Genomic DNA, 26,565 nt, shown 5'->3' on the forward strand with positions numbered 1-26,565 from the left:
TCTATGTCACAGGAGGTCTTCTGGAATCTTTACATCAACAGTGAATATAAAGAACTTGTCTGGGTTAGAGGTTAAGTAACCTCCTCCCTATTTTCCAAATTGTTTATAGCAAAGAACCAGTCCAATGAATAAGTCCTGATCTTTTTTCCCCTCCCCCTCCTCTCCCACCCTCTCTTGATCTTATTAAGATCAAGACTTGATCTTAATAACTTGACAGCAGGGTTTCTTCTTCTGTAAAACATACTATTCTGTGTAAAGAGTGGAGTGACCTTTAAAGTAACAGGTGAAAATCAGATAAGCAAAAAATTTAAGACTAAGCCACACAGCTGCCCCAAAGAAACCTAGTTCTTGTAAAACTCCTTGTTCTTTAATTACAGGAAGACGAGCTGTGGGGAGAAGGCAGGGGTTGACCAGTGCTGGGAAGAGCCCTGTGTGGGCCAGAAGTCAGTGTGAATCTATGGCTGCAGTTGAACAGGCAGAGTGTGGCTGCTTTAGTCATCCAGAGAATTTACAGAGTGTGGCTGTTAGTGTGTGTAGGGGTGGAGCTTGTCAGAGGATGATGGGAAAGGCTTCACAGAGACGAGAGTGGATCTCAAACCCAGTGTGCAACAAAATCCCTGAAGGTATATGTTGAAGGTGCAGATCCTCTGCTTCTGGCAACTTCTGGTTCAGGAGGTCTGGGTGGGCATGTACCCCAGGAGTTTTCCAAGCTGGAGGACAGCTGGACTAGGAGTTGAGAAGACAGGACTGAGACTGGAAGTCATGATGAAGATGGAGAACGTATGCACTGGGTACATACGTTCAGAGATGTACCAGAGACCAGGATCAGAGATGTACTTCTGAAAATACAGGAACTGTGAGACTGCCAACTCTGCCCTAGGAAGGGGATGCAAAAGGAAGGGAGGGAGAAACCATGGGAGAGAGAAGTAGGGCAGGGAGTTAAATCTCTACTTATTTTCTTTCTAATGATTCCCAGCTCAGAAATACAGATATTTATTTCCAAGTTTTTCAGAGATTTTCCAAAGACTTTTTTTCTGTTTTCTTGTCACATTTTTATTTAAAAGTCCCCTAACATGAAACTTAATAATGTTTACTTCAAGTGGTACAACTGAACCACTAGCTAAAATTTCCTTACCATTTGGGTTTTTCAGAATACTTCTCTGATTCTGATATTAGTAGTCAATATCCATAACACTGAGATACAAAAGATTTCAGAATTTTAAATGAGAGGAAATTCCTATATCTTGAAGTAAAAACATTAATTGGTCAGCCAATAACATTTATTGATCACACATCATGTGCAGGTCACTTGATTACCATTAATCAAGTGGTTGAGTGCCATTAAAACCTATTAGTAAAAAGCTACAGATTTGTAGGAGAATATATAATAAAATAACTAGTTTTTATATTATCAGCATAACTTTCATAGAAATATTTATAATTTTGCTCTTACGTATAATGGCTGAGTTTATAGGTATCAGTCTAACAAAGATGGCAAGAGTACTGAAATGATGACATAGAAATACACAATAATTTCTTTGTTTTTTAAAATCAATGCCAAAATAAACTCTGTAGGTGTAATACCAAATCAGGATTTTTGTACTATGAAATATTCTATATATGGAAGATTATAAAGACTATATAATATAATGCAAAGCTTTACAGGATAAATTGTAAATAGTGGGTAATCATTTAAAATCAGATTAATCTTACAGGAAAGTTTTAACAAGAGAGGCTGGGAGTCCTTTATCACTCACAGTTACTGCTCTTTGCTAGGCCTCGTCCCAAGGGAAGCAGTAAGAATGCTGCACCTGACTAGAGAAGGCTATCTGCTTGCTCCATCCTCAGCAGTCTGCCAGTCAGGGCTTGGGATGCAGGCATGGGAGCAGTCAGCACAGCCCAATCATGACCATGGGTGAAGGCTGGGCCCAGGATGCTCGAACTTAGTATAATATACTTGACTCAGAAATGAAACCTGGCCACCCAGATTGCTATTCCTCTGGTTAGTCTACTTCCTGCCTTATTAATAATGATGCTAGAAATCCCACCTGGCATGAAATTACCCCTTTGCATTTACACAATGTATGTGTCATGGTTACCAATGTGTCACTTAATGAATGATCATGATTACCATATGTCCTGGTTACAAATGATCACTTATCTTTACCTGGTTGTCTAGTTGTCAGTGCTCAGTCTCTCTAATATGGGAAGTAGATTGATGCATCCCATGGATGCAGTGTGCAGGAGCCCTTATGAGCAAGTTTTTAACAATACTTGTCAAATGCAGCCTTTACAGCTCTTAAAAGGACAGCAAGACATGGAACTACCCAAACTAGCTTTTCCTTCTGAGCAAGTAAGAAGAACACAGATGCTGTCATTCTCTCAGATGCCTGTGAGAGCTGTCCCCACGCAGGGCCCTGTCACCATGGGAGAAGATGCAGCAGACTAAGAAGGCTTCTGTGTGCAGCTTCTGTTTCTTCTGTGTTAGGGGCTGAAACAGAGGTCTTCCCAACTCTAAAACACAAGTAATTTTTTCATGGATGAGTTACAGCTAAGAGAAACCTGCTCTATTCTGAAAATAACTGGAATTTTATTGATCCTGAGAAAATTACATGTATGATGTTCACCTGTAAAATCAATACCTATAAGTTTCTAAACTATGGATTTAAGCCAAAAGAGTCCTAGTATTCTTAAAGAATGTGGTCTTAGGTATGTGGCCTGAGCATTGCCTTATAGACTTGTGGAGAGCTACCAGCAGATATGAGGAGAATAGAGGCGGATACTTTACTGTGTGGCTGCTACTCTGTTGCTGGATAGTGACAGTGAAAAGAATTCCCACGGTGGACACAATCTTCAGGTTCAGAAATAGAAAGCAGGACAATAATAATGAGGGAATAAAACACAGAGGTCTTTTTTTCCTTCAGGAACAGATCTATTTCCCTGTATGTCTCCAAGTACTATGCTAGCATGTTTTCACCATAAATGTATGCATTTTAGAGCCACGAATAGTTTCTCACATAATCTTGACTATAACTAAATGGCATCATGAAAGTCTCAAAGCATGGTCGTGCCACATTTTTCTTAAAAGTAAAATGTAACATCTTGGGGCACTTGGTAAAGAGGTAGGGGAAGGAACTGGAATTCCTTGATTGTTCAACTATGCTGGCACTCAATTAAGACAAGGGTAACAGTTAATTCTAGGCAAAGAAACTGAAATCTTTCCAAGTTTTATTAAACTTTACTAACGAGGTAAATAGTCCTTTGAAAAGTGTGACATAATTGCAATGTACTACATTATTTAATAGTCAAAATATATATTGTGTTTAAAGGTATCAAACAAGGTTTGAAGACTATGAGCATATTTGATGAATCTGATAAAACACATGAATTAATGCTTAGAGGTGGAAACAGTCCAAAAATCAGTGAATGTTCATTGTCTCACCATAGACCTGGCCAGGCCTGGGATGGCTGCTCTTTTGAAAAAGGATTCTCTCTCAGTCTTGGTTGCTCTGTGCCAAAGAACCTCCAATTAGGTTCTTCTGACTCCAGGAACCCAAGTTTCTGTTCCTAGAGAAAAGCAGTTGGCTATTTTTTTTTCTGAGGTGTTAACCAAGGAGAAAGCCTGGTCAAATTCCTTTGTGGTAACAAACTTGAGAACTAAGGAAATAAATAGGAGGTTCAAACAGCAGAGAAAGGACAAATAGAAAATCCATGGTTGGGTGACATCTATGAGAGTGTAATTCACTTCTGATCTACAGGGAATGGAAGATATAGACCATGTGATAAAGAACAAAGGTAGTCTATTGGTCTATGGCCAGGACTGTACAAATCATTTAACTTTTGATTTATAGCTATTGTATTAAAATTTAAAAATTGGTACAGCCACATGAAGTATACTACTGGATTTTTATGTAGAGAAACATTTGGGAAAGTTCTCAGTTCTTTCCATGCCATTTCTCTAAAATCTAAACAGCTCATATATTTGATACATGAAGGTGTTTCACATAATTTCCAATTATTATTTGAAAATATGCTATAAGTTAAATATTTTAAAGACTTATTTTTGTCATTAAAATTTAATGTAATGTTGATAATCATGTTTTACGAAAATTAATAAATGGGTGTAAAATTTCCAGATGGCATAATTAAATTAACTTAGAACATTAATATAACTGCATATAACTATATTGGAATATACTGAAGAGATATTTCCAATTCTATTGTTTCCTGCTTCCCACCACACATAAAAAAACTTAGATGAAAACTAATTAGCCCTAAAAACTAAAAAATATTCATATCTAATAAAAAGATATTAAGAAGAAGCCTTTGCTTTGCAAGGGAGGTGGGACCAAGCCAGGACCATGGCATGGTCTCCTCTTCCAACTGGAAATGAGTATAACTTTCCCTTGCCAAACATAAAGCAGATGACTTGGCTGGGATTTTCCCTACCAATCGAAATGATCTAAGTCTAATATATAGCACATAGCACATGAATAAACATTTTTAGATGCAAATATAATAAAAAACACTCATGAGAGAGACATATTGATCTTAAACTGATATACTTAAAAATTAGTTTTTCAATTGAAAATTCACTGTTATTCTAAAAATATCTTTTATCACAAACATAAGCAGTCCAAAAATATTTCTGTGTATTAAAAGATAGAAACTGAAAGCAAAAGATAAAATCTTTTTCATTTACCTGGAATACTAGATAGATATAATTTTATTTCAAATTCTTCAAGTCAGGTATAGTGGGATATTTTCTGGAAGATGAATTAATTCTACATGACACAGGTGTATTTGGGATCTCATTCAAGAGGTCAACTCGTCAACAGGATTGTAAGTACCTTTATCTAACATGGTCTGCACAAGTACTGTGATGCACCATCATTCTACCCTGAGGACAAAATGCGCACATCTATCATTTTCTCCCACTGTGCAAGACCGCTGGCTGTGCATCCCAACCTCAGGGGTCTGGAGTATGGGTGTACTCAACATGGGGTATCCCACACACATCCTTGTGGAGGTGTGGTCTCTTTGGTAATCTCTTTTTCTTGGCTGCTCTTGGCCGTCATCCCAAATAATCTTGGCATTAACCAATGCTAAATTATTTTAAGATGATTTTGAAATGTTGAATCCTACTCCACATGAGACAGGATAAAGAAGGCCTCTTCAATTTAGCCCTGAGACCAGATGGATGATGAGCTCTCTGTGATGCCAAATCCACAGCAGTACAGTTTGTGAATGAATTACATGAAGGGGAGGGAGGTTTCGTTTTCTGCCAGAATCTTCCATCTGGGTGAATACAGGTAAGGTGAAACTGTGTGACTGTTAGTCCTTTGTGAATCACTTCAAAACACCAACATTCTAAATACATGGGCACCTGGGGGGGTGTTAATGTGAAGAATACAGTGTTTAGCAGGACCTTCCTCATGTCATTTCACTGAGAAACACATAGGCCCTCTTTACCACAATCTATGTAAATAGAGTATTTTGCAAGACCTGAGGTTTGATTTCCAGCACTGAAAAATGAAGTAGGGTTTTGTATGTTATACACACAAACACACATACACATATATGTAATATTTTTTTTGGATTGCCACCCTTATATTGACTCTTCCCTTCTCTCCTGTAATTTGGCATGGTAACTATAACACGCAAAAACCTCCTTACCATACCTGTCCATGATTCTCCTATTTTACTTATATCTCTTCTTAGATTACTTTTTCTGGTGGTGGTACTAGGGTTTGAACTCAGGGCCTCACATTGCTAGGCAGGCACTCTACCATGTAAGCCACTCTACCAGTCCTTATTTTACTTTTTGACAAGGGAATGTCTTTCCTTTCCCCATCTCCTGGTGTCCTTGTTTTCTTCCTGCCAGGCAACTGCTCTTATTTCTCCTCAGGAACATTCCAGAGACAGCAAAGGCTCTCACAAGCACAGTGTCTACTCCCTGCCTCATCTTTTAAATGTGAGGTCTTCCAATCACTGAATGAAAATAACTTAAATCCTAGGATACTTTACCCAGCAAAACTATCATTCAAAACAGATGGAACAATAAAAGTCTTCCATGATAAGCAGAAACTAAAAAAATATATGACCACCAAGTCACCACTACAAAAGATTCTCCAAGGAATTCTGCACACAGAAAAGGAAAGCAAACAAAACCATGAAAGGGCAGGCAGCACCAAACCACAGGAGAAGAAAAGGCAAGAAAGTAAAGAGTAACACTGCTTCAGCTACGCATAATCAAACTCTTAATCAACAAAGACAACTACATGACAGGGATCACCACTACTAATCAATACTAACACTGATTGTTAATGGACGAAATTCCATTAACATTGACACTGATTTAAACTGGATTAAAAAGGAAGATCCAACAATCTGCTGCCTACAGGAGACCCACTTCATCGACAGAAACAAGCACTGTCTGAGAGTGAAAGGCTGGAAGAAGATTTACCAAGCCAATGGACCCCAAAAACAGGCAGGAATAGCAATACTTTTCTCTGACAAAGTAGATTTCAAACCTACTTTGACCAAATGAGATAAAGGACACTCCATACTAATAAAAGGGGAAATATACCAAACGTCATATGCACCTAATGTCAATGTACCCAATTTCATCAAACATACTCTGAAGGATCTAAAAACATATATAAACTCCAACACAGTGGTAGTAGGAGACTTTAATACCCTCCTATCACCAATAGATAGGTCATCCAAACAAAAAACCAATAAAGAAATCCTAGAACTAAATCACACCATAGACCTAGCTGATATCTACAGAATATTTCATCCAATTTCTGCACAATATACATTCTTCTCAGCAGCCCATGGAACCTTTTCCAAAATTGATCATATCTTAGGGCACAAAGCAAGCCTCAGCAAATATAAGAAAATAGAAATAATCCCATGCATTCTGTCTGACCACAATGCATTAAAACTAGAAATCAACAACAAAACAACAGTAAAAAGCACACAAACTGGAAGCTGAACACATTACTCAACAATGAATGGGTCATTGATGAAATAAAAGAGGAAATTAAAAGGTTCCTGGAAGTTAATGAAAATGAAAACACGACCTACCAGAACCTATGGGACACAGCAAAGGCAGTCCTAAAAGGAAAGTTTATAGCCATGAGTGCATATATCAAAAGGACAGAAAGATCTCAAATCAATGACCTAACACTACAGCTGAAACTCCTAGAAAAACAAGAACAAACAAACCCCAAAACAAGCAGAAGGCAAAAAATAATTAAGATAAGGGCTGAAATCAATGAAATAGAAACAACAACAACAAAAAAACATACAAAGAATCAATGAAACAAAAAGCTGGTTCTTTGAAAAAATAAATAAGATTGACAGACCCCTGGCAAACCTGACAAAAATGAGGAGAGAAAAAACGCAAATCAGTAAAATCAGAAATTCAAAAGGAGATGTAACAACAAACACCATGGAAATCCAGGAAATCATCAGAGACTACTTTGAGAGCCTGTACTCTAATGAATTTGAATATCTCGAAGAAACGGACAGATTTCTAAAAACTTACAACCACCTAAAACTGAACCAAGAGGATATTAATCACCTGAATAGATCTATAACACAAAAAGAAATTGAAGCTGCCACCAAGAGCCTCCCAAAAAAGAAAAATCCAGGACCTGACGGATTCACTGCTGAATTCTATCAGACATTTAAAGAAGAACTAATACCAACTCTCCTTAAACTGTTCCACGAAATAGAATGGGAAGGAACACTGCCTAACTCATTTTATGAAGCCAATATTACTCTCATCCCAAAACCAGACAAAGACACCTCCAAAAAGGAGAACTACAGGCCAATTTCCCTAATGAACATCAATGCAAAAATCCTCAATAAAATAATGGCAAACCAAATCCAACATCAGAAAGATCATTCACCATGACCAAGCTGGCTTCATCCCAGGGATGCAGGGGTGGTTCAACATATGCAAATCTATAAATGTAATACAGCACATCAATAGAAGCAAAGACAAAAACCATTTGATCATCTCAATAGATGCAGAAAAAGCCTTCAACAAGATCCAACACCACTTCATGATAAAAGCTCTAAGAAAACTAGGACTAGAAGGAATGTACCTCAACATTGTAAAGGCTACATATGACAAACCTACAGCCAACATCATACTTAATGGAGAAAAACTGAAAACATTTCCCCTAAAATCAGGAATGAGACAAGGGTGCCCACTATCCCCACTCCTATTCAACATAGTACTGGAATTTCTAGCCAGAGCAATTAGGCAAGAAGAAGAAATAAAAGGAATACAAATAGGTAAAGAAACTGTTAAAATATCCTTATTTGCAGACGATATGATCCTATACCTTACAGACCCAAAAAACTCTACCCAAAAACTCTTAGACACCATAAACAGCTACAGTAAGGTGGCAGGATACAAAATCAACCTACAAAAATCATTAGCTTTTCTATACACCAACAATGAACAAACTGAGAAGGAATACATGGAAACAATTCCATTTATAATAGCCTCAAAAAAAATCAAATACCTAGAAGTAAACTTAACAAAGGATGTAAATGACCTCTACAAGGAGAACTACAAACTCTTGAAGAAAGAGATTGAGGAAGACTACAGAAGGTGGAAAGATCTCCTGTGCTCATGGATTGGTAGAATCAACATAGTAAAAATGGCTATAATACCGAAAGCAATGTACATGTTTAATGCAATTCCCATCAAAATCCCAATGACTTTCATCATTGAGATTGAAAAATCTACCCTAAAGTTCATTTGGAAATACAAGAGACTGCGAATAGCCAAGGCAATACTCAGCAAAAAGAGCAATGCTGAAGGTATCACAATATCTGACTTCGAACTGTATTACAAAGCAGCAGCTATAAAAACAGCATGGTACTGACACAAAAAGAGATATGAAGACCAGTGGAACAGAATAGAGGACCCAGATATGAACCCACACAACTATACTCACCTCATTTTTGACAAAGGTGCCAAAAATGTACGATGGAGAAAAGACAGCCTCTTCAACAAATGTTGCTGGGAAAAGTGGTTAGCAGTCTGCAAGAAACTGAAACTAGATCCATGTCTATCACCCTGTACTAGTATCAACTCAAAATGGATCAAGGACCTAAATATCAGACCCAAAATGCTGAAGTTACTACAGGAAGGAGCAGAAAACACTCTGGAACAAATAGGTATAGGCAAAGACTTCCTCAATAGAACCCCAGCAGCCCAGCAACTAAGAGAAAGGATGGACAAATGGGACTTCATAAAATTAAAAAGCTTCTGCACAACAAAAGAAATGGTCTCTAAACTGAAAAGACTACCCACAGAGTGGGAGAAAATATTTACCAGCTATACATCAGACAAGGGACTGATAATCGGAATATACAGGGAACTTAAGAAACTAAACTCTCCTAAAATCAATAAACCAATTAAGAAATGGGCAACTGAACTAAACAGAACTTTTTCAAAAGAAGAAATTCAAATGGCCAAAAAATACATGAAAAAATGCTCACCATCTCTGGCTATAAAGGAAATGCAAATCAAAACCACACTAAGATTCCACCTCACACCTGTTAGAATAGCCATCATCCAAAACACCACCACCACCAAGTGCTAGCGAGGACGTGGGAAAAAAGGCACCCTAATCTACTGCTGGTGGGAATGCAAACTGGTACAACCACTCTGGGAAAAAATATGGATGCGTCTTAAATATCTAAACATGGATCTGCCATATGATCCAGCAATCCCACTCCTGGGAATATACCTAGAATGCAACACAGGTTACTCCAGAGGCACCTGCACACCCGTTTATTGCAGCACTATTCACAATAGCCAAGTTATGGAAACAGCCAAGATGCCCCACTACTGATGAATGGATCAAGAAAATGTGGTACTTGTACACAATGGAATTTTACTCAGCCATGAAGAAAAATGAAATCTTATCAGTTGCAGGTAAATGGATGGAACTAGAGAACATCATTCTGATTGAGGTCAGCCAGGCTCAGAAGACCAAAAATCATATGTTCTCCCTTACATGTGGACTTTAGATCTAGGGCAAATGCAGCAATGTTGTTGGACTTGGATCACGAGAAAAGGGGACAGCACATACGGGAGATATAGGAGTAGGTAGAAAACCCAAAACATGAAAGTGTTTGATGTCCCCACTCCAGAGGAACTAATACAGAAACCTTAAAACAACAGGTTATCATGAGCAGGGTATCAGGAACCAAGGTAAAGTTCAGTTAGAGTTGAATCAACATGGGTCGTAGCACATGGGTACATGAAAGGAATAGTAGGAATCTTTCTGTATAGCTATCCTTAATTCAACTAGCAAAAATGTTTTGTCTTTCTTATTATGCATACGTCCTTTCTTCAACAAAATCAGTGATAAGGACAGAAGGGACCTGCCTGAAACTGAAGAGCGGAAGGGGGAAAAGGTGGGGGAGGGGAGCAAGGTGGAGAAATGACCTAAACAATGTATGCACATGTGAATAAATAAACAAAAAAAGACATATTTCCAAATTAATTACATTAACTAAAGTGAAAAGAACATAAAATGTGTTAATTTCAAACCAATAAAGGAAAGTTAACCACAGTAGATGCATTTGTTTGGATACAGTGAATCGGATTCACTTTTCTAACTTCTATTGAATAAATTGTAAGGTAATTAAAAAAATACTAGAAATAACACAGTTTTACTTTTAAAATAAATATGTGAATGTTTTACGTGTATATGTATATAAGATCTTCCTTTTGTACGTGCATCTGTGCAATGAATATATAGGGAAACGCATGTACACATACACAGATGTGCTTCTCTATTATGGAGGCATAGCGTTCCAGTATAAGGATGGATCATATGCTGTATTAACCAGAGCCTTCCTATTAAACATAATATCGAGTAGTTCTCGATATTACAAAGAAAACTGTGCACAAGTCCTTCCCCAAGTATGTAATCATATCTGTAGAAAAAACTTCAAAAACTGGAATTGCTGGTTCCACATCAAGTGCATATAATTTGTAATTCTGAAATTTACTACCATATGGCCTTCCTGAGGTGTGGACCCAATTTACACTCCCCCAACAATGTGACAGCCATCACTTTCCCCTATATCCTCACCAAGCTGTCATGATCTGCACGCAATAGGACATAGTTCTCTCATTTAGCTTGGATCTCAGGGAGAAAGATGCACCCCTGAGACAAGCCTCATTCTTTCAGCTTCAAGGAGATGAGTGCCTTCCCCAGTCTCTCTGGTCACAGCACCTCAAATGCCTCTGCCTTTTCTTCTCCATCTCCCAATACCTAAGTGCTGGAGAGCTAGGGCTGTCTACTCTACCCATAGTCACTTAGAAGAGGTCAATGTCCCAGTCTGAAAAGCCACCTTGTGCTTACGGCTTCCAAAGTCATTACCTCCAGTCTGGGCCTCTCTTCTCAACTTTATACTTGGAAGTCAGGGAGGCATATCAAATTAGTTTGCACAAGCAAACCCTAATCTTCCCTCTCAAACTGCACCTAACGTGTCTCTCACACTGGTAAATAGCAGCTCCATTCTCCTAGGATAGAGCACAAAAATCTCAAGTCAGACTCACTCCTGTCTTTCTCTTCTCTTACTCCACATCCAACTCATCAGGAAATCCTGTTGGCATGCCCTTCAGAATGTCAGTTTTGGCCATACGGAATTCTTTAATGCAGTCTAACACCCAAGTTTATTGGTTTAAGGTCCTGTTTGAAGGTCCTTTCTGCATCTCCAGCCTCACTTGCTGCTTGTCTTTGCCACGTGATGGCCCAATTCTGCTGGAGTGCAGACATCATTGCACTGCACATGCTCCTCCCTCTGCCTGGAGCCTTTGTCCACCTGCCCTGGCTTCTAAACAAACCACCTTCTTGACTCAACTCCTGCCACAAATGTGGTTCAACTATTACCCCAGGCCAGCTCCCCACTTCTTGGTGTGGTCAGGGTTGCAGAAAAGTGGCATGAACACTTAGACTCACAATTTTGCTGCTCACCATCCTGGACCTGGATACCACCCTACCCCCAAGGCAGGGTCCTTATTCCATTCATCATTTTTTTTCCTTTGAGTGGGGGTAACTGGGGTTTAAACTTAGGGCCTTCAATTTTCTAGGAATTTTCTAGGAAATGTGGCTCTACCACATTTGAGTCCCACTCCCCTGCCCCAGCTACTGTTCATCTCCAGGATGGAGTCTTCAGCTTCTGGTCAGACTGTGAGTAAATAGCTAATCAATGTCTGCTTAATAAATGAATGAATAAATGACTGCAGCATCCTGTGTCCAATTCAACTCAACAAATACTGAGAACCAGCTCTGTGCCACACGCTACTCTTGGTGTTTGGGATAAGCTGCAAACAAACAGATGCCCTGCCCTTGAGGAGTTTATGCTCTGATTGGAAGAAGAAAGATAAGAAACTATTAACATACCATATAGCAATGATTGTTACAGGAAAAAGACAAAGTAGAGCAGGGTAAGGGATCAGATGTGTGAGGATGTTGTCAAGCTTTGAAGACAATGACACTGGTTCTGAATCACAGCCTCAATCATATCCCAGGATTTTCTGCATTTCCTCCTAGCCCCTTCTTCCTTAGAGAATTTGCCCACTCAAGCAGCTCTTCCATTTGGATGATAGCCAATTCTATATGTAGGACTGACCTCTATTCCAAGCTTCACTGAACTGCTTTGACAATCCATTAGCTATTTCCATTTCCCTACTGTGATGCATGTACAGCACACTAGAAACAGACCTTCACAACCTCTTCCTGGGCTAACACTTCAGGCATCTATTTTCTGTTGCTGTTCTGTTCCTGGAGTGTTTAGGAAAGAGATGAGTTGATCAGTGAATCCCCAAGTGGATCCCTAGTTAACTATTTAGTGACCCCATTTCCTATAGCACCTTCCTGAATTGTTCAAGATATTGATAAACCGAGCTTGAAACATGGTTTTATGACAGAGTAAGTTTGGAACACAATAAGCTCAATGGGAGGGTATTTAGCATGCTAATGTGGACTGAGAATCTCTGAAGAGTACAAGTTGTGTTATGAAAATGTGATTGTGAAATTTTTTGCCCATGGAGCATGACTAGTATTCTTTAAATCAGGCTTTGGGAAATGCTGACCTAAAAAATCAACCCAACCCAAATGCTTTTTGCTGAATTAAAAGGCAGTCATCATTGGGCCCAACCTGAATTTCCAACTCTAATTTCTTCTGTTTCCTTCAGACAGGACAACATACTTAACGCTCACCTGGGTGATGAAGCCCTCTAAGCTTTGCCCACTAAAATGTCACGTCCCTTTGCTTGACGTATTGAATCCTGCATGCCCTCTAGCCCCTCCCCCAAGCACCACCTTCTCCCTACCCAAAACCCTCTGGGAAAGCTCCTTCCTTCATATTTCATTTACACCTGTTATTAAAGTCACTAACTGATAGCAGAAATCTTTTATTTTTTTCAACTCCCAAGAATAACTGAAGTAATATCTTGTTTCGGAACACATTCCACAAATACACCACTGTGTTTTTCCTTTACACTGTTAACATGTTATTGACATGGCATTGACCTATAATGAAAAATGTGACTTACACTGAAACAACGCAAGTTAAAGCTGCTTTAAAATTGTGTTAAAACATTATTAGAATGTGTTTTTCACCTTTGCTGAATCCCATATATATGTATATATACACACATATATATCACATATACATATACATATTCCCTTATTACAATCTCTTTTAATTTGGAGGCTACTTAAAAAGCTAGACATTGATCTACCATTTGATCCAGCAATACCACTCCTGTGGATATACCCAAAAGACTGTGACACAGGTTACTCCAGAGGCACTTGCACACCCATGTTTATTGCGGCACTATTCACAATAGCCAAGTTATGGAAACAACCAAGATGCCCCACCACTGAAGAATGGATTAAGAAAATGTGGTATCTATACACAATGGAATTTTATGCAGCCATGAAGAAGAACGAAATGTTCTCATTCGCTGGTAAATGGATGGAATTGGAGAACATCATTCTGAGTGAGGTTAGCCTGGCCCAAAAGACCAAAAATCGTATGTTCTCCCTCATATGTGGACATTAGATAAAGGGCAAACACAACAATGGGATTGGACTTTGAGCACATGATAAAAGTGAGAGCATACAAGGGAGGGGTGAGGATAGGTAAGATGCCTAAAAAATTAGCTAGCATTTGTTGCCCTCAACGCAGAGAAACTAAAGCAGATACCTTAAGAGCAACTGAGGCCAATAGGAAAAGGGGACCAGGAACTAGAGAAAAGGTTAGATCAAAAAGAATTAACCTAGAAGGTAACACACACACACAGGAAATTAATGTGAGTCAACTCCCCGTATAGCTATCCTTATCTCAACCAGCAAAAAACCCTTGTTCCTTCCTATTATTGCTTATACTCTCTCTTCAACAAAATTAGAAATAAGGGCAAAATAGTTTCTGCCAGGTACTGAGGGGGTGGGGGGAGAGGGAGGGGGCAGAGTGGGTGGTAAGGGAGGGGGTGGGGGCAGGGGGGAGAAATGACCCAAGCCTTGTATGCACATATGTATAATAAAACAATAAAAAAAAATTTAGGTAATAAAAAGTTTAAAAAAAAAACAATCCCTTTTATATTTATATTATGTTACAGGATTTGCAGACTATAACATTTGAGAGCTGGAAAGGCCTTAGAGATCATCTAGGCTACTTCACTTAATTTAAGCTCTGAGGATACCTATTAGGTTTTATATGTGTGTGTGTACTTCTAATCTTCTAAATTTTCTAGTATTTGCACAAAAACATGATTTGTCTGTAGACTTGAATTGTGGGGTTACAAAGGAAGGATAGAGGAAGATGAGGTGAGAGAGTGCAGCTTTGGAATTTGAGCACAGGACAGGCACCCTGGGAAGTACAGGCATCCTCCCGACTCCCCCTACAAACCCCGCTCCAAGTTTCATTTGTGGCACAGGGGAAGTTTCATTGGTGAATGCTGTATTATAAACGAGGAGTGCACTATTTTAAAAAGATAACTTGGCTGTCACTCAATCACACAGCCAGCATCTCAGCAGTCACTCTAAGTGCAGAGGAGAGAGACACAGGTCAAAGCATGTACTCAGATGGGGGCCTGCTCCACTCTGTCCTAATCTCAAGACTGATCATGCTTACTATACTTCTGAGCTCACCCCGAAAGAGTCAATATTTTGCAGGTGATGGAAACTGTGTTTTAAACAAGCATCCCCAGATCACACTTAGAAAAATATCATTATTGTGAAAATTGAGGAATTGTATTAACAGCATCTGGGATGAGGACAGGTGAGTCAGAGGGCTTCCAGGCACCAGTTATTTATTTTGAAGCTTTTTCCCTGAATGAATTGTCACCTTTGTGATCATATCCTTTATGCTCCCTTGTCAGTGATGAGGAGTGGGGAGGAGCAGAGAGGGAGGGGAGAACGACTTGACTTCCCACTGGTTTCACTAATTGTTAGTTAATTAATTAGTAAGTGCCTTGGACAGGATCTAAGTAATATCCAGGCTTTAAGAGAAGGGATACTATGAGATCACTGAGGCACATTTACTCTATTCCAGAGGTGAGGACTGGAATCTGTCCTCAGCTTCCCAGCCTGGGAGTCTGGCAGAGCCTCCCAGGGCCTTACCTTCTGAGGATAGTTCTTTACCTCCAAAGTTAGGAGTTAACGTTCCCCTTCAAATTCATGCAATCTACGTATCTTGCTATACCACATGTAATGACTTGCTTAATTGTTAATCTTTTTAAGTAACTGAAATCAAGCCATTCCAAAACTGCTGCTTCTGCAATTGATCTCAGGCCACAACACTTTTGAACCTATAGGCCATCAGGGAATCACAGGCCACTTAGAAGGAGGAAAGTGGGGCACAAATCAGGGCAGAGAGAGCATGACTCTGGTTTCCCAGGGAAGCTTTTACTTCTGTAAATCAGAGCTGAGAAACACTGTGACAAGCACAAACAAAAACTGTAAGGCTCCTGGGTTTCCTTTAGCAAATCTTTTCAAACAGAATCCCTATGAAGTGCTTTCAGAATGAATCCTACAGAGGACATGATGTTGTGTTGGTTAGCTAATGATGTGAATCAACCCAGTGATGATGGAGACTGGTTACTTATTTGGTAATCTCAGCTTCCAGGAACATTCTGAAGTCTGAGAAGTTTGAAAAAAAAAAAATCAAATTCAGAACAGGCAGGTCAAACTCAGGGCCTTCATACTTTCTAGGCAGATGCTCTACTGCTTGAGCCATCACCCTCACCTGCTTCTTGCTAAGATAAATCATCAAGCTTGGTCATGGGGGAGATGCCAACTGCTCAACAGACTATTACAGCAAGAAAGGGGGAAAAGTAGTAAATGAATAAGTGAGAATTAGCAGTAGGAAGTGAGAGTTGAATAAAAGGAGATGGAATCAAATTACTCATGTAGGAATGGACTACACACACAGCAAGCAGGCCACTGCATACAGTGTAAGGAACCCCCTGGTGGATCCCTGCCATAGACTGCAGCCCAGTCACAGATGCATCTCAGGATGACCCAGTCACAATACAAAAGTCCAAACAAATTGTGACAAACCAATTTAAGAAGGCAGGGATGTATAGGATCTTTTATAGAAAAACTTCCATTAGATAGATTAAAATGAAGGGCAACTAAAGCTTTCATTATTTGGAAGGTTACCTTATGTCCCACTTTACTCAGAAATGATGCAACCATGACCATATGGGAGAATTTCTCAGAGCTTTTAGAAAAAGAGGTTCAATTTACAGAGGCCTGGAGTGGGCTGGGTTTTCTCCTTGGTCACAGTTATTCCAAAGGAACAGAACCAAATACCCTGGAAAAGAGGAGCCAGGCTCCCACCACCCAGCACCCAACTATCAGCTCTGCTCTGGCAGTACCGAGACCTTCTGCAAGCCATCTGTTCTGAGACCTGTGGATATGGCCACAATTCCAGGGACATCCTCAGCTCCCAAGACAGTTTCTGTCCTCATTCCTTCCATCTTTTCTTAAAATTTGGTGGTTTTTTTTGGGGGGGGGGGTGGTACTAGGGTGTAAACTCAGGGCTTGGCATTTGCTGGGCAAGTGTGATACCATTTGAATCATGCATCCAGCCTATGTCCATATTTCTAAGTAACGTGCTTAGGTTGTTAAATTAGATTGTTTTCAAGCATTGCTTATTATACTTATTAAATTCCCCATGTAAAGGATGAGACTTGCTCTTGTTAACTTTGCCACTGTCAGTATACAGGGGGCTAATGCTTTCTCCTAATCTAGCTTTCAACAGTTGTCTTTTAATACTATCTTACCGCAATATCTGCAGTTACCTGGCCCCATAAAGTTCTGAGTGGGTGGTCTGCAGGTAATCAGATGGCTTATCAGCCCCCACCCACCTCTATTGCACCACTTGCCCAGGCCATTTCCTGACCCACAGATAAGTCAATTATCTCTTATCCAGTCAATTATCACTTATTCAGCTGGTTTTCAGTTTCCAAAACTGTTGTTCCCACTCTTTATCCTTACGGATTTGTGCTTTAAAAAAAAAAAATCCCTTCCTGACATTTTAATGAGGTTTCAGAAGGGAGAAGTTGAATGCCTGCGTTAATTCATTAGCAGGAAGTATGTCATTGCAGAGAACAATTTATTTTCCATTTGAAAACACCTGATAAAAACACCCAGCTCAGGCTGGGTAGCGTGGTGGCACACACCTGTAATCCCAGCATAGCCAGGTGGATTGTGACTTTGAGGTCAGCCTGGGTGATATAGTGAGACTGTCTCAAAAACCAGAAAACACACAGCTCACTGAAGCAAACTGGTTTGGGTTTCCTTCCAGATCATCTCCTATCCCTTATGAAGCACATCAAAATTCAGTGCTGAGGAAAACTATAATTCAAAGGGAGCCTATGGTTTTGGCCACTGGAAGAGAGAGAAAGCAGCAAAGATTTTTCCCCTGAAAGAATTTAGCAAATTGTACCAACCTTTATACATTTTTATAAAATGAACTGTTATGGTGCTTCTTCCTTTCAGGTTCCTGTTCAGCTCCCCTATGTGTGTTCCTTACCTGTTACCTACTGGGTAATGTCTCTGTGTTCACCTGGGCATTTCAATTTATACATACTCATTGTTAGACAACTGTGCCATTGATTACTTAACCATCTTATTCCCAGAGTGGCCCAGATTGCTCACCCCACTCACCCTGCATCAATCCCTTTGGGTGGCACTGTTGATCCAACTCCGAATAAATGCCCTACAGGTTTGTCCAGGTCCTGGATCCTCTGACCTCCTCACCCCAGAGCTGGGGTTCTCCCAAGGCATTACTTCCTTGTCCATCTCCCCAGTGGAATGCATTCCTCTCTGCCTCAATTTCTGTAAATGTCACAGCTTTCTTACTATCTCGGGGTGGGGGGGGAGGGGGAGTGGCCTTCCTGAGGTAATGTACTCCACGCTGTGCTTCATTCTTGCCCTCCTCACTTCTTCCACCTATAGCCTCAGCCTCGTTGCTCAATTGCACTAGATCCTTCATATTCCTAGGAAGACATTTTCTTATTGAAATTCCCCTTCACCCCTCAATTCTCTGTGCCACCATCTTCTTTCTGAAGAGTGGACTACACAGCTGCCTTGGCTGTCACCACTGAGCTTTTTCCATATTCTCTCCAGGCTCCTAGGGGCCCTCTCCCTCCTGGGGCACACAGGCTAGGAGGAACCTAGGCTGGCTGGAAGTCTTCACTTGCCAGCTTCTCAGGCAGATACATTAAAAACTTAAATACTTTAATACTTAGGTGTTAAAACTCAATTACAGAGCTAGGAGTCTGAACTTGTCCAAATGGAGTGCTCTTTTTAACATGTGATTGGGGGTGGATGTCTGACTTCTTTTTTTCCATTAAATTATTAAATGAAGTTTTATCTCATAAGAGTATAAATTTGTGTTTTAAAAGTTTGAAATACTTTTAAAATAATTCTTTCTTGCAGCACTTTGGTGATCTATAGTATCTTCCTTTAAAAGATTAAAATTCTGCGAGCAAAATAAAAATGACTTATAAACAGTAAAATCTTACCCAAATGTCTTTTAAGTCCAATGCAAATTAGCAATTATTCATATGACTAATGACCTTAAGTCTTTACAATGATTGTAAACATGAAAAACAAAAGACCAAGGGACACTAAAACAAGTACTCAAGATAACAGGAGCCCTGTGTAGACTTCAGCAGTAACTTGGAAACCAAAAGGTAATCCTGACATGCTTCTAAACACCATTAAGCCTGGGGCACCTGGCCATCAACACAGTGGGCAATTCTCTAACCCAACCCACTTACCCCAAAATCCCTAATAGAAAAGAGTCTTTAGCTTTTTAAGCATAAGCAAACACATTTCCTTACTAAAATCAAATAGATCAACATAAAGCCATATTATGCCATAAATTATCACATTTCATAAACCAATGAATTTGCAAAGAATTAACAGTAACTCAAATAGTTGAATTAATGAACAGTTCTTTTCTCTGATAAACAGTTCTTTCTTTAAAGTTCCACAAAGTCCATAATTCTCATATATTTATTTAATAGAATACTTAATAAAAGTCAAATCACATTTAGTTAGTTAATATTCAAGCCATTACACTGCACAGAATGTTAGAACAGATGTCATGAGTAAGATACAGAGCAGCAGCTTAATGTACAATCTTGGTGCCATAGGAAATTATCATCCTGTTTAGAAGATGGAATACATTAATAAAATACACAGTAACTGAAGAAGCTCTATCAACTAAATGGTTTAAAGGGCTGAACAGAATGGTTTAGTAACACGAATCCTGGAATCATGAAAGGCCTTTTGGAAGACTGAGACAATTAAAATAAAGAAAAGGGGCTGGTGGCATGACTCAAGTGGTAGAGTAACTGCCTAGCAAGCATGGGGTCCTGAGTTCAAACCCCAGTATCGTCAAAAAACAAAACAATGGAAAAGTTCGACAGATTGGCGCAGGATGGAGAGATGTCATCTTACTGGAGGGAGAAGGCAGAATACATAGGAAATGGGAAGGGCAAGGAGCAATCGGGATGTGGGTGGCATACCCTCACTTCCTTTCCTTCCTCGCTACTCCTATTAGCACCTTCTTAACTATTGCCAACAGCTTCCCAGTCTGAACCAGACTTTAAAAACTTTGCACATACCTATTATGCCCATTACCTTGCAGCTCACACACCTCCCGTTCTGCTAAAAAATCAGTGGCTTCCCACTGCATCACAAACAGAGCTGAGACTATTGAGTAACACACAGCAAGTACTCAATATTTTGACTGTGCTTACTTTCATATCTCCTGGAGGATTTGAAGTAGAACCTTCTAGAAGGCAAAAACTAGACTTACTTTTTTTTATATTTTGGTATGTCAGAGCTACCCAGTACTGCACGCTTATAGAAGTTCAAAATATATTTGTTAAATGAACAAATGATATAATTAATAAATTTTATGTAATACTGGCAAAATCATAGGCCAGATGGTTGACAACCTCACATGTAAAGTTAAGACTTCAGTTTGATTCTCGAGACCATGGTAAGCCACTGGGTGATTATGTGTTGGGCAGTGATACGGTATAAATACCGTCTGAATGGTGTAGATTGTGGGGAACTTATCTTGGGAAGGACTAGAAGTAAAACAATCATTTTGCTCACAGTCTTTTGTTGACAAGATGAGAAAGATGAGGATTTTGGAGTTTGTTGATTAGTCAATAAACTCATTTACTGAATATTCCTTCAATAAATACCGAAATAGAAAATGGTCACACATGTCATTATCTTCAATCTACTTTAAGCTAGTCCATTTCTGAAATGAGACTTTTTTTTCCATCATAGCAAGAGTTATAGTCTCTTGATTTTAAAGGCAGCAACCAAAAAAACCTTAGAAAGCAAGGGCAGATAGCCTTATTTAAGTCTTACAAATATTCTCCATATTAGGCTATTACAAACTGACACTCAAAATTGGAGAAGTGAAAGCACTCTTTATGTATTTTTGTAACAACGCAGAACATTTGATTTCTTGATTTTATTACACTTAAAGTTAACTATAGCAGTATGTGAGAGCTCCCAGGCAGCCATGTGCTCACGAGGGCCAACAACAAATGCTCTGTAGCTCACGTTACGCTATGCTCTTTAGTAGGTTAGGTGAATGAAGAATATTTTCACTACATTATATTTTCAACCTACAATAGGTTTATTGGGACATAACCCAGGGAGCATCTGTGCATGGTTGTTTATATAAGCAGAATTTTATAACATAGTACAACATTTGGATATTAAATCAGTATTCATCAGCACTTGAAAATAGCAGTGCATTAAAAAGTTGTAACTGTTACCCGTTCTCTTTTCTAAGAAACTGCTCTTTTTCTGCTCAAGCCTGACCATCCTCTTGCATTTTACAAAGTCATGGGTCACTGGCAGAGATCTGGCAGCACAGGCAACACTGAGGAAGAGTTAGTGTGGAGGATCTAAGCTTGTCTACACATTAGAAATGCCTAGGAATTTTTGTTTTATTTTTTTAATTATTTTTTGATATACAGTCTTGCAATGCATACCAAGCTGCCATTGAACTAAGGATCCTCCTATCTCAGCCTCCCAAGTGCTAGGATTACAAATTGTGCCACTGTGCTCAGTTCTCCTTGGGAATTTTTAATAGCTGTTAATTCCCAGCCAATATCCCAAGCCAATTTTGATGTATATTGGAAGCTCTTCCCCCAAAGTGAGTTTGTTATCTAGGATTGAGAACCACTGAGTTACTGTTTTCTTTTGCCATGGAAAAATAATTCTTTTTTTCTTGACAAAGTATCAAAAGATAACATAGTTTTGAGAAAAAACATAAGATGGTATGAATTCTAAAGGAAAGAAACTTTCACTTACCTGCCTTCTGACAATGCACAATCTTTTCATATACAGCATCTGCATTTTCAATCAATGCCTTGAGGGACTGGATCATCTGCAAAAAGAGAACATCAGACATGAGATTACACGTGACAAGCAGGCACCCTCCTGCACTTGTACACAAGGCACTTCTAAAAACTGGCTCACGTGATGATTCAAAATGCTTTTCTGTCTGACTTCCCACGGCTCAAGTTTGCATGTGTAGGTGAAAAATGGTAAAAACTGTGCGTTTCCATACAACAGTTTAAACAAGACTATGAGTAGTATTATGTTCTAAGTGTAGTTAGGCCAGTACAACACTGAACTTGAACCTTGAGACAATACTGAGCCAGGTTTGTTTCACTGTGAAAAGCAATTGAAAAGAATGTCTTGTGTGTTCATATGATCTATGTTTTAAATCATACTTTTGGTTATTGTTTTAACAAAATGTTCCACTTGATTTTACAGACAGCTCCAACATTCCAGTCAAAATGTCTTCATCTGAAAATATCTGCCAGCTACACATCAGACAAAGGACTGATAACCAGAATATATAGGGAACTCAAAAAAAAGTAAATTCTCCCAAAATTAATGAACCAATAAAGAAATGGGCAAGTGAACTAAACAGAACTTTCTCAAAAGAAGAAATTCAAATGGTCAAAAAACACATGAAAAAATGCTCACCATCCCTAGCAATAAAGGAAATGCAAATTAAAACCACACTAAGATTCCACCTCACCCATTAGAATAGCCATCATTAGCAACACCACTAACAACAGGTGTTGGCGAGGATTCGGGGAAAAAGGAACCCTTTTACACCGCTGGTGGGAATGTAAACTAGTACAACCACTCTGGAAAAAAATTTGGAGGCTCTTTAAAAATCTAAACATAGATCTACCATATGATCCAGCAATACTGCTCTTGGGGATATACCCAAAAGAATGTGACTCAGGTTACTCCAGAGGCACCTGCACACCCATGTTTATTGTGGCACTATTCACAACAGCCAAGTTATGGAAACAGCCCAGATGCCCCACCACTGACGAATGGATTAAGAAAATGTGGTATCTATACACAATGGAATTTTATGCAGCCATGAAGAAGAACGAAATGTTATCATTCGCTGGTAAATGGATGGAATTGGAGAACATCATTCTGAGTGAGGTTAGCCTGGCCCAAAAGACCAAAAATCGTATGTTCTCCCTCATATGTGGACATTAGATCAAGGGCAAATACAACAAGGGGATTGGACTTTGATCACATGATAAAGTGAGAGCACACAAGGGAGGTATGAGGATAGGTAAACACCCAAAAAACCAGATAGCATTTGTTGCCCTCAACACAGAGAAACTAATGCAGATACTTTAAAGCAACAGAGGCCAATAGGAGAAGGGGACCAGGAACTAGAGAAAAGGTTAGTTCAAGAAGAATTAACCTAGAAGGTAACACACACGCACAGGAAATTAATGTGAGTCAACTCCCTGTATAGCTATCCTTATCTCAACTAGCAAAAACCCTTGTTCCTTCCTATTATTGCTTATACTCTCTCTTCAACAAAATTAGACATAAGGGCAAAATAGTTTCTGCCTGAAAGCGAGGGGGTAAGGGGGGAAAGGAAGGGGGTGGGGTGGTTAAGGGAAGGGGTGGGAAGAAGGGGGGAGAAATGACCCAAACATTGTATGTACATATGAATAAAAAAAAAGTCTTCATCTGAGAATTAGTTTAAAACATGCAATAAGAGTTTTAAAAAAGGAAAATGGGTAAGGATTTAGTTTAATGTTAGAGTACTCGCCTAGCCCTAGAGTTTGATTTCCAGCACAGATAAAAGACAAAACAAAACAAAAAACACCATTTATGTGATGTCAATCATCAGATACAGTACTAAAAATACCTGGAATTTTCAATGTTTCTATCAATGGCTCTTAAAATATTTAACATCTATTCATTCATTTAAATTTTGTCATGTTTTTCTTCATAGCATTTATCAGTAACTGCCCTAGTAATTATTTTATAGTAATTAAATACATGTAGATTGAATCATATGTATAAATCAGAGAACACCATTTTTTGTCTATACTTATTTAAAACTAAAGAAATCCAACATGCTTCTTAAGTGTACTAGATTCTTAAGTTAGTCTAACAGCATTTATCCATTTCCTGTTCTAAGAAAACCATGGTAATCACTGCAAGTTTACTATGTCTTCATTACTCATGGATGGCCTGCTACAGGCAGCCTTGAACAGAAACTTTATGTAGATTATAGTTCCAGTCCTCAAGAAGTCTACAGCCTACTGGCAGGGACTGTACTTTGGAATTTGGCATTTTCACATTTCATTCTTCAAGATCTGAGTCATTCCTGTAAATTAAAATATCCCAGTTTACAGCTTGACATATTGAGCAGGCAGTAATAAAAATGAATAGTTAAGAACTCTATTATGCTGATATAAAGTCATTTGTGCTATTACAAATTTGCATACTGAAAAGGTTCATACCGTCATCAGTAACCTTTTTCAGCTTTGATATCAAGTCAAATGAAAGACATAAAGAAGCAAGGATTTTTTCAAGGAAGGATAGTGGTTGTCAGAGCTCAGTATCAAAGAACTGGCCAATCTTGCCATCATTGAGGAAAAGGAGAAAGAAAAAAATGCAGCACTATAATGAACCCTGTAATGAAGACAAGGGAAGGGCATTAACAGCATGCAAGATAGAGAATAAAAAAATGGCATCAAGCAGCAGCTCTCACATGCATGCACACTCACAGGCACATGTACACTACTCACACACACACGTACACACACGTGCACTCACACCACTCATGCACGCACAGCACTCACACCACACATGCACACATGCTCACACACAATCAAAATGCAGTGGAAGCTGGGATGGGGTGGGGCATTTGGCAGACAAGTTTAAATGACTTCTAGCCCTAGTCTGCAGTTCATTAGCTTTGACAGCTAGGAGGGTATTTAACCTCACAGAGTCATAATTTCCTACTTATAAAATGAACTTCTTCAAGATATTGAGTGAGGATTAAATGAAAGGATGCATGTGGGAAGACTGTCTCAAGAAAGACACTTGCAAATGGCAGATGTCACGCTCAACTCCTCATTTGCCCAGGAGGCCTGGCAGACCGTTTTTGATAGCCCAAAATTAGCTGAATGAGTATGCCTTCTTTCATATGTTCACTGGCAATGATTCCAACACTCATCACTAATTTTAGTTTTACTTGGAAAGTCTGCTGTGAGAAACAACAGATCTCACTATTATTCTCAGAAGCATCTTCCAGGAGAAAGCATTGCCAAACATTAAATAATTACGCACCTTTCAGCTATAAAATACATACAAGGCTGAAGGAACGCACATTTCAAGTTATATGGACAGGGAAGCCTGTGCTCTGTAACACATACGTGGAGGATCCTTTGTTCCTGGGACAATCTGTGTGTGACACTCTGAGCTAAGTGCTGAAGCAGAATAAGGAATGTTGCTGGGTGCAGTGACTCAGCCCTGTAATCCTAGCTACCCAGGAGGCTGATATCAGGTTTGGGAGGTAGAGACTGGGCAGATGCAGTTCCAGGCCAACCTGGGCAAAAAGTTGAGAGATCCCATCACAACCAATAAAAACTGTGCATGGGGGTGCGTGCCTGTCATTCCAGCTATTCAGGGAGCATAAACAGGAGGATCATGGTCCAGGCCAGTCCACACTTCAATGTGAGATATTATTCGAAAAAAATAACCAAAGCTAAAAGGGTTGGTGGAGTGGCTCAAGAGGTACTGTGCCTGCTTAGCAAGTCTGAGGCTCCAAGTTCAAATCCTAGTACTGTCAAAAAGAAAAAAAAATAAAGAACTGCTGCTGACTCTGGGAATATAGTATGGAAAGAAGACAGATAAATGATAACTACAGTAAAATGTGACACTGCTGCTGTAGTAGCCAGTGAGCTACTGGGTGTGCTAAAGGTAAGTCCTTTCCAGTCATAGCTCTATGGTGGGAGCACTAGTGGAGAGGTACCTGTGGTGTAAAGACATCTATGCTGATGCTTACCAAAGAATCTATTTTGTCTCTCAGATCTATTTTCTATCTCTCAGATTTCAGTAAGAAAATTCTCTCCTGATAATGGGAGTTAATATGCTATCCCCTCCCTTGTCAGGAGCAGTGTGAAATACAGAGGTGTTTAATACACCAGGGTAGAGAACACACACTGAGCAAGGAGCCATTCTTTTCTAGTTTGGAAGTAAACAGCAGCAGGAATTTCTAGAAGGTGTTAGAGGGGAATTCCAGAGGGAACCAGTCTGGGAGAAAGGAGACCTACACAGTAAACAGTCAGCAAAGCATAGACAGGGCAGGAAGAAAACACTCCAGACCTTAGCAGAGATGATTCACTTGTCACACTTGCTATTTAGAGGTTTGCACCATTTCCTCTGGAAGGAGAAACTGCTGATTTATATCTTTTTATATACTTTGGAGGTAAAAATTTATAATAAATCAATGTTTGGTAAACAGTTTCTAGTTTTTGTCCATAGTATGAGTTCACTAATTCTCAACTCTCACAGTATTTTAAGATCTTCAGTGTCAGGTTCTCCTGAGGAAGCCCTCTGGTCTGTGGGTCCCTGGGAGGGTAGAAGGGTAAGAGTATAGCAGGCT

At 39.3% G+C, this 26,565-nt stretch overlaps 1 protein-coding gene across 3 annotated transcripts in view; it reads right to left on the reverse strand.

The window, feature by feature from the left end:
- The window catches only part of Plcl2 (phospholipase C like 2), a 232,341-nt gene that overhangs the window by 24,070 nt on the left and 181,706 nt on the right, over positions 1-26,565 (reverse strand). For all 3 annotated transcript variants that reach the window (XR_012436308.1, XM_074043847.1, XM_074043846.1), the window contains exon 4: positions 21,924-21,999. Coding sequence is in view for 2 of the 3 variants with exons in the window: in XM_074043847.1 (XP_073899948.1) it covers positions 21,924-21,999 (76 nt within the window). In the remaining variant the exon portion in view is untranslated. The remainder of the gene's footprint in view (positions 1-21,923; positions 22,000-26,565) is intronic.

This window comes from Castor canadensis, chromosome 10, assembly GCF_047511655.1.
Source record: "Castor canadensis chromosome 10, mCasCan1.hap1v2, whole genome shotgun sequence".
NCBI lineage: Eukaryota > Metazoa > Chordata > Mammalia > Rodentia > Castoridae > Castor > Castor canadensis.